This window comes from Octopus bimaculoides, chromosome 4 (assembly GCF_001194135.2).
Source record: "Octopus bimaculoides isolate UCB-OBI-ISO-001 chromosome 4, ASM119413v2, whole genome shotgun sequence".
NCBI lineage: Eukaryota > Metazoa > Mollusca > Cephalopoda > Octopoda > Octopodidae > Octopus > Octopus bimaculoides.
In genome coordinates, this window is record NC_068984.1 from 104788264 (window position 1) to 104803857 (window position 15594).

The 15594-nt window shown below is 32.5% G+C and overlaps 1 protein-coding gene across 1 annotated transcript in view; it reads right to left on the bottom strand.

Moving 5' to 3' along the window:
• Positions 1-15594, bottom strand: part of LOC106879690 (ankyrin repeat domain-containing protein 24-like) — a 148901-nt gene that overhangs the window by 45087 nt on the left and 88220 nt on the right. Inside the window, exon 4 of the mRNA XM_052967657.1 lies at positions 11856-11920. Within this exon, the coding sequence (XP_052823617.1) occupies positions 11856-11920 (65 nt within the window). The remainder of the gene's footprint in view (positions 1-11855; positions 11921-15594) is intronic.

Consider the following 15594-nt stretch of genomic DNA (forward strand, 5'->3'; position numbering starts at 1 on the left):
ATATATATATATATATATATATATATATATATATATATATATATATATATATAATCCTTAGCATTGAATCAAGCAGTATCTTGTGAGTTGGTAGGCTTAAATTGTGTATAAGCTCACTACAAATACACATATATATGCACATGTGTGCATATATGTATATTGGCAGAAGCATGGCTATGTGGTTAAGAAGTTTGCTCCTCAACCATGTGGTCTTGGGTTCATTTCAACTGTACAACATCTTGGATAATTGCCTTCTACTGTATTCCTAGGATGACCAAAGTCTCATTAGGTTTAGTAGACAGAAACTGAAAGAAGCCGGTGCTATCGAACGCCGACGAAGGGAAATAACCCTGAAATCCGGATCCGTTCGTGCTACAGATCATGGTGAGAGGGATAACTTCCCTTGGCAAACAGGACACAGTAGTGTGTCGATAAGCCAGCTGGAGGAGATGTCCTCCTGGGGCTAAAAGCAACAGTAACATCCACCCCTAGGGGTCAGCCACACTTAAGTGGCAATATACTACACTATATATATATATATATATATCTGTTTATGCATGTGTGTGTGTGTGTGTGTCTTGACATCATGTGATGATAGTAAATGAACATTACCATTATACAGACAATGTTGTTCAATTCCAGTTTTCTATGAATAACATGTATGAGGAAATATTACCTTACTTGGAAACAGGTTAAGGTTGGCTACAGAAAAGACGGAGAAACAGATAAACATAAAAGTAAATGTATTACACACATACACATATAGGATTTCAAAATATATACATCCTAGTTGTTATAGCTGTTATTGTTGTATAGTTTGTATCATGTTGCTCACACAGTACCAGACAAAAACCAGCCAACTTTGATAATCATGTATGTCTTAAATGTTTCATATTAGATGCATCATATTATGTCTTAGGTGCATCATATTATGTCCCAGTGTTAATAGCATTCCAAAATATTGTTGACTTAATTAACAAATGCTTTGTAATACTCAGTTTTCACATTATTTTTGTTGTCATCAACATCACAGCCACCACTATCTCCCACCCCACCCCATCAGCAACCTTTACTATCCCATCGCCAAAAACAACTACTCCAACCAACATTCCACACCAACCACTACTACCCCTTCACAAACACACACACACACACTATCAATGATTTTTGAAGCTCTCACAGTATCTATTCTAGTCTCATTAGATCAACATGGCTCCTTTTGTTAGAAATATTTCTTCAAACTGTCTATATTGAAAGGAATATCTAATCTTTTGCAAACAACACTGAACCACTTCTCAGCTCTGCATGTTTTCTCTATTGTAATAACTTGCCAGGATATCAATAATTATTGATTTGTTATGAAGGCAAAAAGCCTTAGACTAGCAAACAAGGGGAGAAGGAATTATGTCAATTAATTAATATGATCATGCTTAGAGCAGAGTACTAATTTACAATTAGCTAGACTGGACAAGTTGGAAGTTAAGCGTCTTGACCATGGATGCAATATAATAGCACTGATGCAATACAAATTATCAATTCTCTGGCCAATATCTTTCTGATTCAACCAACTGTGACTTTCAGTGTACTCTAGCATGAAATAAGATTAAAAAGAACAAAGAAAATATGATAAGAAATAGCAAAAACCTCTAATAGTAAAAAGAGTGTTTAGCAATAGGCTAATGGTTGTCCATTAATGAAAACTCATTGATATGATTGCTTGCTTGTTATTTTGATACAAAATGTTCATTAACATAAATCCCATTTGTAAGGTATCATTAATATTTCTGTCATGCCCTGTTAAGCACATGGCTAATTAGATATTTATTCATAAGTGATGTAGAATGCAAACATATTTGCCATTACATAGACCCAATAAAAATGTTACAGCAAGGTTATAGCATAGACTACAGCATAGATATTTCTAACCACTGTGTTGGTGTACGCTTGTGTACAGCATCCACAAATGTGTTGTGAATTTTTGAGGTGAGTTTCAAGCGATCAGAATATTTCGAAGATGTTAGTATTTTTTATACCCCACACCAGTATGTCTGAGCTTTTATGCACTGTATCAATGATTCAGGGATTTTTATGCACCATACCAATGCCTCAGTACCTTTATGTACTACAACAGTGGCTTCAGGCATTTTTATGTACCACAGCAATGCCTCAGTGATCTTATGCACTACATCTGTGCTTTGGGGATTTTTATGCACCACAATAGTGTTTTTAATGCAGTGTTTTTCTTGCATCATACTAGTGTGGATTTCATTATGGCAAATGATATACATATGCCCGTCTCTATTTTAAAAGAATTTAAATGCTAATTCCTTTACACACATACACTAAATGATTTAAAAACATGATAATGGTGTCCTGTAACACTTTTAGCATTCTAACTACTATCTCATAGATCTAAAAAAGGGGGTGAAATTGTTTCTATAGTAAATGAAAAATTAATTGAATGTTTGGATTCGCCTTTTCAATATAACAAACATGAATTGTTTGTTAATACTAGATACTGAACTCTGTTCTTCAGAGAAATGAAAAAGCTGAACTGATGTGAACATAGAATATTAACATGCCATATTACTTACTATTATTAATACAAATGTACCAATGAAGACTGAGTTGTTTTATTCAATGGTTCTCATTGTTTTGACAATGAATTTATTGTCTGTTTATTCTTTCCACGTCTTTTTAACTGCATCTAAACGTTGTATGTATGATCTCCAAAGATCTATTTTAATTTCCAACTATACTCAGTTAGTGAAGTAGGGTGTATTTACCAATACTGACTCCTTTTCCTCATGGTTTCTAGTTTACATCATAAGTCTAGATAGGGATCAGCAGAGATCAACTGAATTATTTATTTTTAAGCTATTTTAAGCAAATATAGGGCTATCCTCTGGAAAATGAAGAAGACATGGTTAATGGGAGATATTAATTATTTCATCAGAATAATCTACCATATAGCTTGTAATGTCTTCAATTTAGATTGGTAATCAACCATTAAGACAGCTTCCAATGTTTATCTCTTTTACATTAAGTTTAATTGAAATTTATTATTTTGTCAGTGCTTGCAAAGAGGCCATCTGTCTTGTGTATTGGTCATGGAAATCAAGAGATAGAGATAGTTACATAAATGATAAGCTGTTTGTTTCACTATAACTGGCAGTTGTGTTAAATGGTTGAATGACTTTGCTTGTTTATTATTCTCTTTAAAAAAATGTTAATTTGTCAAAGAGTCAAATTCTTATTTAAAGATTTTTAGAAGTTTTCTTGGAACTATTTTAAGATTCTATCCCACCTTTTAAAACATTTTTTTTTTCATTTTGTGAACTAGTCATCACCTAAATAAACTTTCTGTGTGTCTCCTCCCCCATCTCTCACTCTCTTTACACACATGTAAACATGCATATATCTATATACATAGATTGCTTGATTGATAGATGATAGATGGATGGATAGATAGTGAAATACACACACACACACACACACACACACACACATGTAACACATACATCTAAGATGCTGGCTGAAATATCTCTTAATATTTAATATCAACACACAGACACACACACACAAAGGGGAAGTACACCAATGTTGTATTGCGACTCTTTTTCTTGAATAATACGAATGAGATGTATAAAGTAAAATAAAACAATTATCTTATATATATATATATATATATACAAATATATACAAATGTATAAATAGATAATGAGTAAAGCACCAGCTATATATATATATATATATATCATCATCATCTAGTGTTTTAAATCAGGTTTTGTCCTTGTTAACAGTGGTGGCTGGATTTACCTCACTGCAATAGCAATCTCCCCCCCACACAATCTTGCCATCTTGGCCTGTTTTAGGCGTCCTCACTTCTCAAGCCAACCCTCTCAATCTTCTCTTCCACCTGTTCCCTCCATATTTTTCTCAGTCTACTTCACTTTCTTGGTCCATTTACCTCAAACTCAAGCACCCCTCTCAGAACATGCTCCTCATCCCTCCTCAATAGATGCGCATACCACCACACTCCCATTCATTCTTGCCAGCCATTCCATCAATTCCTCTAACCCCAGCATCTTCATCAAGCTTCACTCCACACTTTTCTCTCACCATTGCTCTCTCAATCCTTCTCAAAATTGCCATCTCTCCCTCAGACACCATGTCTCACACCCATGCAGCATTGCAGCTCTCATGTAACCTCTATAAACCCTTCCTTTAATTTTCAATGAATATATATATATACATATATGTATGTATGTATGTATATATGTATGTATGTATGTATGTATGTATATTATCTATTTATACATTTTGTACAATTTTACCATTATATATATATATATATATATATATATATATATATATATATAAGTACATATATATATGTATGTATCTATATATATTTATGAGTGTGTATGTATATATGAGTATATATGTATGTGTATATATGCATGTCTGAGTGTGTGTAAGTATGTATGTTTGTGTCTCCCTATCTTAATATCATGTGATAGTTGTAAATGATTATCACTATCATATTATCTGGCTTGGAAATGGGTGGGGGTTAACGACAGGAAGGGCATCTGATCGTAGAAAATCTACCTCAATAAACTCCATCTGATCGATACAAGCATGGAAAAGTGGACATTATGATGCTGCTGCTGCTGATGATGATGATGATAATGATGAAACTGACTTGTAGACTTAGTACACTAAGCAAGAATGGAGATAAAAAAATAGGCAAGGGAAAATAATTTAAAAAAGTGATAGTGACAAGATATTTCCTCTTAATAATATACATAGTAGCATCCACTGAAGATTGCTCAACTGATGTGAAAATAATAGTATTGCAAAATTGATGCATACAAATAGCATTGATTTGTAAAAGCAATATGGCTGGCTGTTTGGTATGAAAAACAATAAAACAATTTTCTAAAACTGACATGAGCAAAATGAAATAATTTCCTGAAGTACAAGAAAAGAGAAAGCAAAATTTATATAAAGTCATCTTTTTTTTCACCCAAACTGCTAAGAATTTTACTGATGATTTACAAATCCACATGTTGAAACATATGTAGAAACTTACATAACACCTTCCTATATTAGGATAAATTGTGAAGTTTAGATAATATCCGGTACAAAAATATCTGCAAATATTTATCTCCTAAAACAGATGTTAACATTCTTGACCTCTCCAAAGGAAATTTTTAGAATTCTGCCTCAGGGATGTCAGAGTTGATAATGTCTGAAAACCATTCTGGTATTTTGGCATAATGTTTTATTTTTCTGATGACTGCAGTATTATACAAAATACAAAAGTGAAAAATATTCATTAAAACTAATAAAAGGAAATAGCTATTTGCATGTTTAAATTTTGACATAAGCAAGTAATTCTTTTTATTGTAGATTGGTATCATTTTGAGGGAATTACTGTAAAGTCTGTATAGCAAAGATATTTCATGATTATCTACATCATTTAATGTGCATGACTTTAGCAAGCAGTGATAATTCAAACAAGAAAAAAATTTGTATATTCTTTACCATTTTACATTTTTCTAGTTCAGTTATGTTTAGGGCAGGTTTGATGAATAAAAGAACCAATTTTAGATAACTAGTTATTTACAAGATGTCATCCAAGAAATAGGTATCTCAAAGTAAACAGTGACACTCATTGATAATTAGAACAAAGAAAAACAAACTGTCAAAATACCTTATATGTAAATTCTAACTGAAATCAACATTTTATAGTGATCTTAATTAGACCTTATCAAGAACAAACCATAAAATAAAGAACCAGCAAAATGAATGTAATGAATATTTCATTAATTTATATATGGCCACAAACAATAGCCAAGTTCAAATAATCATATGTCACACTATTTATTTAACTAATTAGATTATATATATTTGAAGTCATTTATGTCATTAATAAAGGTACAACAGCAAATATTACTTGAGATAAAACATTTGTTCTATTAGTGTGTGTATATGTGTGTGCATATGTACATATATATGTATTATGGGGTACAATCTAATATCTAATATCCAGGGTTTCATCATTCCTGAAGGAGGAACCTTCCCCCCACCGGACTCCTTCCACTGCTGTCTGTCTCAGGCCAGTGTGGCCATTTAGGCATCAGGTAGCTAGTGAGATCATTTTGCCATCTTGTCTTTGTTTTTATGTATGTATGTGCAAATGTGTAAGTATGTATGTCTTTGTGCTTGTGTTTGTCTCTCTCACAGCTTGTCAACTGGTGTGTTAGTTTGTTTACATCCCAGTAATTTAGCTGCTTGGTAAAAGAGGCCAATATAAGTGCCTGACTTAAAAAATAAGTCAGTAGGTCAATTTGTTTGACTAAACCCTTCAAGGTGTTGCCCCAGTATGGCTGCAGGGAAATGACTGAAAGAAGTAAGAGGCAAACAAGGAAAGGTATATATTGAGATCACAATATGTATACTTTAGTGCCATTAGAGGCTACTTTGAAATCTAATCACATGTCTATGTTTCAATAGAAAAACACATGAATTTGATATCTTATTTTTACTTTATTGAGCATTATTTTTCTAACATTCCTCAATAAAATAGAAATAACATTTTACAATTATAATACCATAACCCTATCACCCACATAAAAAAGAATTTGAAAGTATTGAAAACTAATGAAAATTTAAAAAAAAATATTTTATTTTAATCAGAGACTTTTAAAATTATAATTACAACATTAACACCTTCTTTACATAAATATTTACAATGAATTTTGTAATGTCTTTTGATATGGAAATTCTCAAAGCAATGAGTGATGTAGAGTTCAGACTACTTGACACAGTGTCCAATGCTGATAAAATAAAAGACAGAATATTGAAGAAGACTCTGGGAAAGGCAAATTTTTTAAAAGCAACTGGCTAATAATAAAAGATGCCATTGGAGATGGAGGAAGTAAAGTTTGAAAAGTGTTAATCAATGAAATTAAAGTATTAAGTATATTGAAATTTACAAATGAAATATTAATTTTTTTTTGTCTGTAAGAATACCAATAAACCAGCTCTGGTGTCAGATGATAACAAAGACAGCTGTCTGTTTTCAGTTTTCTTGCAACAGCCAGTAGTAAATTAAAGAAAAAAGCATGAAAGCTTAGCAGTATCTTCAGAGTTAAGTAATTATTGCTTCATGTTAGACAATATAAAATAAACAGATTTTTTTTATTAACATTCTCAGAACATATTCTGAAAAATCTGTAAAACTGACTTTTCACAGAAAAAAAATGTGAAAGAAGAAAGAGATGTTTCTTATAGAATTCTATATTACAGTATAATTTTGTTTATTCAGAAATAAAAATCTTTACGAGACTTCTACATCTAAATTGCAAAAATTTCTAATCTAAAATGGATTCTAAGGCTGAATTAATAACAGAGTAAAAATATTAAAATAATTAAAATATAAAAATATCAAAAATAAAAATATGAAAATATTTCAAAAAATTTAGTTCAAAATATCTAATATTTTTTTAAAAAGTTATTCAAAATAACACAACTGAATTAAAGAAAAAGAAAATATTGTGGTTCTGCAAGATGCCAAGTAACACACCACTATGAAATGAATCTAAGCTTTTACACAGTATAATTTCAGGAATTCATTGATTAGAATTGTAATTACCATTTATTGAAAAGAGAATAACTGCAAAAATTACACAATGCATGTGTAATACCACTTTACACAAATAATCTTGTTTTTTAAAAACTGCAATATTTTGAGGCACTTCAACCATTTTTGTAAAGTTATAAATACCATAATCTTTTTTTTATGAGATGTTCACTGTTGACTACGCCTCAACCCATATTCACCATTCATTGCATTCACCTCTATCCTTATCTTTAACCATATTTCACACTCTCACTAACCTCTCCACCCAACCATACTCAATTTTCTGTCTCTATTCTTTCTTTATCCACCTTCTAGTACTTTGAGGGTATGCTCTGATACCTCATCTCTACTATCCTGTCTTGCTTTCCTTCTTAGGTAGCCATATATATCCTCTATAGCAAGTTGTCTGTTTCTCAATCTAACATATTTTAACCTCTCAACACCTGACTTAAAGCCACATTTCTCAATATGGCAGCTCCACTCTGTCAAGGGGTCTTGTTTTAGGAGTTACTTGATGACCTTAGTAGTGTCAGTCCCACGACAAAAGCACCCAGTGCACTCTGTAAAGTGGCTGGCATTAGGAAGAGCATCCAGCAATAGAAGCAGACATGGGAGCCCAACATAATCCTTTGGCTTGTCATCTCTTGTTGAATCATCTACTATATTCCAACATAGAATATGGACATAAATGATGTAGATGATAATGATGGCAATGTTGATGATGACGATGATGATAATGATGTAACGTTATTATCATTAACAGGGTGGTGCCCCAGCATGGCCTCAGTCTAATGACTGAAACAAGTAAAAGATAAAAGATAATAAGCAAAGTATAAAATAGCAAAACAGTGGACTAGATTGTATTTTACTCAATCTGTGAAGGAAACGCATTACCTGCAACTCTTTTACACACTTCACGACCATGGGAATGATTCTACTATGATCTCAGAATGACCTTGAAATACTAACATTGTTTAAATGTAGCAGATAACAGTTATCAAAAAAATACAGTGAGTGGGGAGTTCCATCGAAATACAGTGGTAAGGAAACTGTTTAGTATGGAATTGAAAGAACAGTGAAAAATATTAGGACTGAAGGGAGCAACAGGTGGGGGTGGGGAGAAATGTTTTTTTACAATTCATAAGTTCATAAAACCTTAGCTATTTGACTATATAGTATCAAAGGCATTATATATTTAAATTCACTTATTTTTCTAAATTAAGGCTATTTGAGTATATAATGTGAAAAACTCTATATACTCAATTATGTTTATTTTCCTATATTACAACATTTTCACGGCAAATATAACTTAATGCTGAATATGAAGCTAGTCAACATATATTTACCAGCACCACAACAAAAGCATCATGTACTACCACATGCCAGAACTACTCAATGAATCCAACAACTTTTTGCATTCAATAAAACACTTAAATGATTTTTAATTAATGTATATAAATTATAATTAGCACAAATACTTAGCAAAACATACTATAACCACTCATTAGAACAACAATTAATTTATACAAGGAAATTACAACCATAGGATATAAGCAAGGTATCTGACAAAATTATTAAAGGCACACTGTATTATAGTAGGCATACAACTAAATACATATCAGTCTGGAACATTGATAAAACTATACTCTTTTACTTGTTTCAGTCATTTGACTGCAGCCATGCTGGAGCACTACCTTTAGTCGAGCAAATCGACCCCAGGACTTATTCTTTGTAAGCCTAGTACTTATTCTATCGAACGCTTTTGCCGAACTGCTAACTTACAGGGATGTAAACACACCAGCATCGGTTGTGAAGTGATGTTGGGGGGACAAACACAGACACACACACATATATATATACATATACACGACGGGCTTCTTTCAGTTTCTGTCTACCAAATCCACTCACAAGGCTTTGGTCGGCCTGAAGCTATAGTAGAAGACACCTGCCCAAGGTGCCATGCAGTGGGACTAAACCTGGAACCATGTGGTTGGTAAGTAAGCTACTTACCACACAGCCACTCCTGTGCCTATGAATGAAAAATACTAAACTTGAAATATCATTTTCAATACACTGGTTTCACAGTTCATAGTTGCAATCAATTCTGGCAAACATGGCCCTTGAAGCTGCTTTCTAGATACAACTTTTTAGAACAATATCCCTTGAATGTTGGTCTATATATCTTATAAAATCTATGTTGAATTATACTTCCATGTGGAGGGCTAACAAGACTAAAACATGTCACGCTCAGAGTTATTTCCCCCACATATTAAAAATCGAACTACATTACTATTTGTCTCCATCAATTTTTAATCAATTTATATTTCAAAGTTCTCTCTCTTGCCTTTCCTGAAAAAATTGTCATTATCTCTAATGACTTGTCTTTTCATTACAGATTTAATTTGTATTATTTAATGGGTTTTTTTTTTTTTGGCTCTCACTATGTTATGTTGATCTGCATTATAACCCAATATATTTTTTCAGCTTGGTTCCATTTGTTAAGTGAAAGTGGTAAGTAGCTTGCTTACGAACTACATGGTTCCGAGTTCAGTCCCACTGCATGGCACATTGGGCAAGTGTCTTCTACAATAGACTTGGGCCGACCAAAGCCTTGTGAGTGGATTTGGTAGACAGAAACTGAAAGAAGCCCGTCGTATATATGTGTGTGTGTGTGTGTGTATATATATATATATATACATATATATATATATATATATATATATTTGTGTGTGTGTGTATATGTTTGTGTGTCTGTGTTTGTCCCCCCAACATCACTTCACAACCGATGGTGGTGTGTTTACGTCCCTGTAACCTAGCGGTTCGGTAAAACAGACCGATAGAATAAGTACTAGGCTTACAAAGAATAAGTCCTGGGGTCGATTTGCTCGACTAAAGGTGGTGCTCCAGTATGGCCACAGTCAAATGACTGCAACAAGTAAAAGAGTAAAAAAGTATTAGTCTCTTAAAACTAAATAGTTGTAACAATATAAAAATTCTCCAATATGTTGTCATATTATTCTAAATAGCACTTGATCTTGACAAACACAAGACACATATATAGGGAACATCAGTTGCCACACTAAGCTAAAATTCTTTGCTAAGAACTAACAATGACCATTCTCACTGAGTCCCAGGGTTACAATTTTGTGCCAATAGAAGACTGTTATCTTCCTCAAGGATTTGGCACCTTTTTTTCTTTCTGTGATGCAATATGCTGTACTGCAATCAGCATGGCAAACAACTGCATGGTGGACTGTACAGTATGGTGCATTAAATGGAGAAGTATGGCTTTGAAGAAAATTTAAGTCTAGTATATTTAAAATGTAAGACTAATCTGTTATTCTTAAATGTTGCTGATTTCCCTCTATGGCTTTAATCTGTTACTGTTAAGCATTGCTGATCTCCATGCCATAAATTCCTTTGAGTAGATGTGATTGGTGTAACTCAACAGCAACAATAACATCAATAACAAGATATTGAGAGAGCCTCTATGCAGTCACTCACACTGTTAAAAATTGCAGCAAAATTTTCCTTGAATTGCACTAAACTATCATAGAAAATGAAGAACACATTAAATGTCACTGTCCGAGATATAATGAAAATATCGGGTGGTCATGGCTGGAATGACTGACTGTAGGTCTGATTGATTAGTACTGACCAGGGGTTAAATAACATTATGACTATTACAAGGTTTGAACATATAAGATTAAGATCAAAAGAGCAGTACTTAAACCACATAGTTATTGTACAACATATAGACATATAATGTATTCAAGATATATAGAACAATTATACACTTCAACAATTTATTCTAATTCTTGATCAAATTATAGTTATTAATCATGAAAATGAGTGAAGACTTATTAATTGCAGAATAAGTTAAAGGTATTAATTTGTCAATATAGAATTAAAATATATAATGGTAGGCAGACATTTAAAACTTTTATGAACAAATAACAATGACTTTTGAAAAGCAATTATGAAAATAGACTTTTCGAATGTCAATAACAATGAAAGACGTATAAAATTTACTGAAATAAATAATTATTATTCAACAACAAATCAATTTGAGGATCAAAAAAGGTCAACATTGATACATAGGTTTAATAAAGCCGAATGACTATGATAAAATTTCTAAAAAGTTATTTCAGAAACATGGAAAATATTTTCTGAAGAGAAGTATAAGGACTTATGGTTTATTTACCTTAAGTAACTGAGATGCAACAATAGGAAATCCATTATGTGCAGCCAAATGTAATCCACAATAACCTAGAAATATAATTAAAATCATTGAGTATAATTATTGTTAAAATAATTTTATTTATTTATTTTGTGATGAACAGTAAGGAAAAACTCTTTAGTTAGCAAACAGTAGTTCAATATAAATAGATAGAACTATCAAGGGAAGTTACTAAATATAGCACCTTCTTTCGTTAGCACCAACTCAGAAATAAAATGTAAGCACTGTTCCTTTACCATTTAAAAATGTGAATAAAGGATGAGAAAAATCGGAAATAAAAGTTAAATTCAGTAAAAGATTCCTCATGCTGGCATAAGACAACAAATCTGGTAGAAGGTGAGGAATGCAAGTTAAACATTAATGTCTTCATGTCCGCATTTAAAGAGACGAGAATTTGTTAAGAATGGGAATTAAAACCATGTCACAAATTTGATTTTCTCAGAGCTTACCACTGCATATTCATTTTATGTAATGATTTATAGAATATCCTTTATCGATATATCCCAAAGACTAACCTTCTTATCTCCAGTACTAGCCTTCCAACATATTCATCTTTCTTCCTCTCATCATCCATATAACATTTCTTATTCCAGGCCCCACACTAAATATTTTTCTCCAATCATTTTCCCTGGATCATTACCCCTATGTAATTCTCTTTGTTGAGAGGCTGTTATGCAAGCTAAATATCACTGCAGCAATCTTGTCACACTTGGAAAAACTGTAAAAGGCATGGATACAGCTCCTTTTACCTAATAAAACTGTAAAAGCTATTATGAATGGTTTTAGCTTATAGCACAGTTTTATTTGTAATCTGATACTAAATTCTACTACGGATAATATACATAAACATATGCAAGCATGGTTGTGTGGTTAAGAAGTCTGCTTCTCAAATGGATGGTTTTGGTTTAGTCTTACTGCACAGCAGATTGGACAGCTGCCTTCTACTATAGCCCCAGGCTGACCAATACCTCATGAATAAATTAGGTAGAAATGTGTGTGTGTGTGTGAGAGAGAGAGAGAGAGAGAGAGAGAGAGAGAGAGAGAGAGAGCATGTGTGGGTGCTTGTGTTAATATTTACATTTAGTGCAGAACTACAAACAAGGATATCTTTTGTCATTCCTTGTCAACATGTCTGCCGACTCTGTGCTTTCAAAGATGAATGAAATTAAAAAAGTAGGTAAGGGTTAGCAACAGGGTGAGCATCCAGCTGTAAAGCAATATCCCAATGATAAGCATTTGTCTTGTCCATGCTACTAGCATGGAGAAACATATAAAATGAATGTAAACAATGAACAATTGTTAAAGAAATAAATTCCTGTTGAAGGTATCATTTAAGAAGAATATGTTTTTTACTTCATTTTTACATTTAGATAAAACATGAATTTAAACAGGAAAGTTTCAGAGATGCATAAAAATCTTATTTTTTCATACTTCCTATATTTTGTTTAGAGGGGTTATGCTTTAAACCATTGAGGGATACAGACTGATTAACTATTAACTTAATCATTTGGTATTTTATTTTATTTTGTACTTAACAACATATAAAATGTACAAACAGTGTTAAAATACACACATTTCATTATGAGTAAGGCTATTGAAATGCTGAGTAATAATGAAGCAATTCAATGACAACCCATGGAAATTCTATATTCGTGCATTCATAGCATTCAAATACGAAATGTGGTGTAGATAAAAATGCTAAATATGACAGATAATATGCAAAAAATTTACTTTTTATGTAAAGACACCTTGAAAAAAACAAAACAAAATGATAAATTATGTAGGATTTTTCGCATGAAATTAATTATTTTGGACCTTTAATTAAGAACAAAAAATGAAAATATGAAACCTATTTTGAAATTGGAGTTAATATTATATGGCTTGAAGTATTTTTTATCCTTCATCATTTTATCATTACTTCCTTCTCAATTTCATACCTCTATACCTCATTCTATTTTGGCTACTAGGTAGAGTTGATGATATATGTTCCTTAACTAACTTCTCAGCATCCAGTCTATTTTATATACCAGAATTCCTTCTTACATCTTCCTTTTTTCTTAATCAAACTCTAAAATTTCATATTCTAGTGTCAATGTCAGTTTTTCTGAATTCCCAACTAAAGACTGACGCAAGATTTGGAAAAAATATAAACAAAAATATAATATAAGATAAAATATAAATAAAAATAAATTAATGACAGAGAAGTAGTCTTCACTTTTCTTTGGTAAAAAATTGGCAAAAAAAATAACACGACTGTTTATTGTGTCTGTTGGGACTACTTTGATGGAGATTGAGATGAAGGTGTTAAGTAGAACTGTGAAGGTACATTTATATAGATTCCAGACCAAAATAGTTCAGTACACTGATACTCTCTTCTCAATTCTTTGCTGATACTAAAATCAACAGTTTATGCTTTTAGTAAAAAAATCTTTGAAAGAAATAGGATTGAGAAGTTGGGAAGAAAATGGTTAGAAAAGAAAGATTATTCTCTAGAAAACAGCTGTTTACTGATGCTTGTAACAATAAGTTTGGAAATTATTGAAAGCTAACATATAAGACAACAATTCAAAGTAGTTTAAGTGTTGCTTTTTTTTCTTTCTTTTCATTTGCTTTTCGATCTTAAAAAGATACTCACAGAGACATTTACAAGGTAAATAATGAATGAAAGGACAGGTGGAAAAACAATGTAAGGTTTTAGGCCAGGTGTAGAAAGCTCTTCACTTGCAAGAATTGTTATATTTTTATTGATTGAGTATTTGGAATTCTCTTCTTTTCAGCTTGATATCCTTGTAATGCTGGTTGCTTTCACATTTTGTGTGAAATGATACAATAGAGACTCTCTTTGAAGCTTGGAAAGCACTATTATGAAGAGGTAAAGTATAAGATGTTAAAATATATCTGTAATAAAATAATTTCTTTTTTCATCAGTTACTAAATAACTTATTGAAAAATATCCACCAGATGAGCAGCATCATAGCTGTATGGTTAAGAAGTTCTTTTCATGATTATGATGCTTTTGGTTCCAGTCCATTGTGTATCTTCTACCATAGCCTCCGATTGTTCCAATCATTGTGGATGGAATTTGGTAAAAGGAAACTGTAAGAGATCAGTTCATTGGAAAGACCATTTTATTCATGGGTGGTAGATTTTAAACTGACATTCAGCTTAATACTATCACTTAGCTTTTGAGGTGCCTTTAGCAAAGTATGATATGTCACAAATATTTTGATCAGGCCTTAGATCATTGAAGAACAGCTTCCCTTCCCAGCATTCAACTTAGAGCTTCTGAAAAGGGTCATGGGCACTGCTATGTATGCTTCTATTTATGCATATGTATATCCATATATACATGCATAGATACACACATATATGCAGTACCAGACCAGAATGTCATCATCATCATCATCATTGTTTAACGTCCGCTTTCCATGCTAGCATGGGTTGGACGATTTGACTGAGGACTGGTGAAACCGGATGGCAACACCAGGCTCCAGTCTGATTTGGCAGAGTTTCTACAGCTGGATGCCCTTCCTAACGCCAACCACTCAGAGAGTGTAGTGGGTGCTTTTACGTGTCACCCGCACGAAAACGGCCACGCTCGAAATGGTGTCTTTTATGTGCCACCCGCACAAGCCAGTCCAGGGGCACTGGCAACGATCTCGCTCGAAAATCCTACAGGAGCCAGTCAGGCGGTACTGGCAAC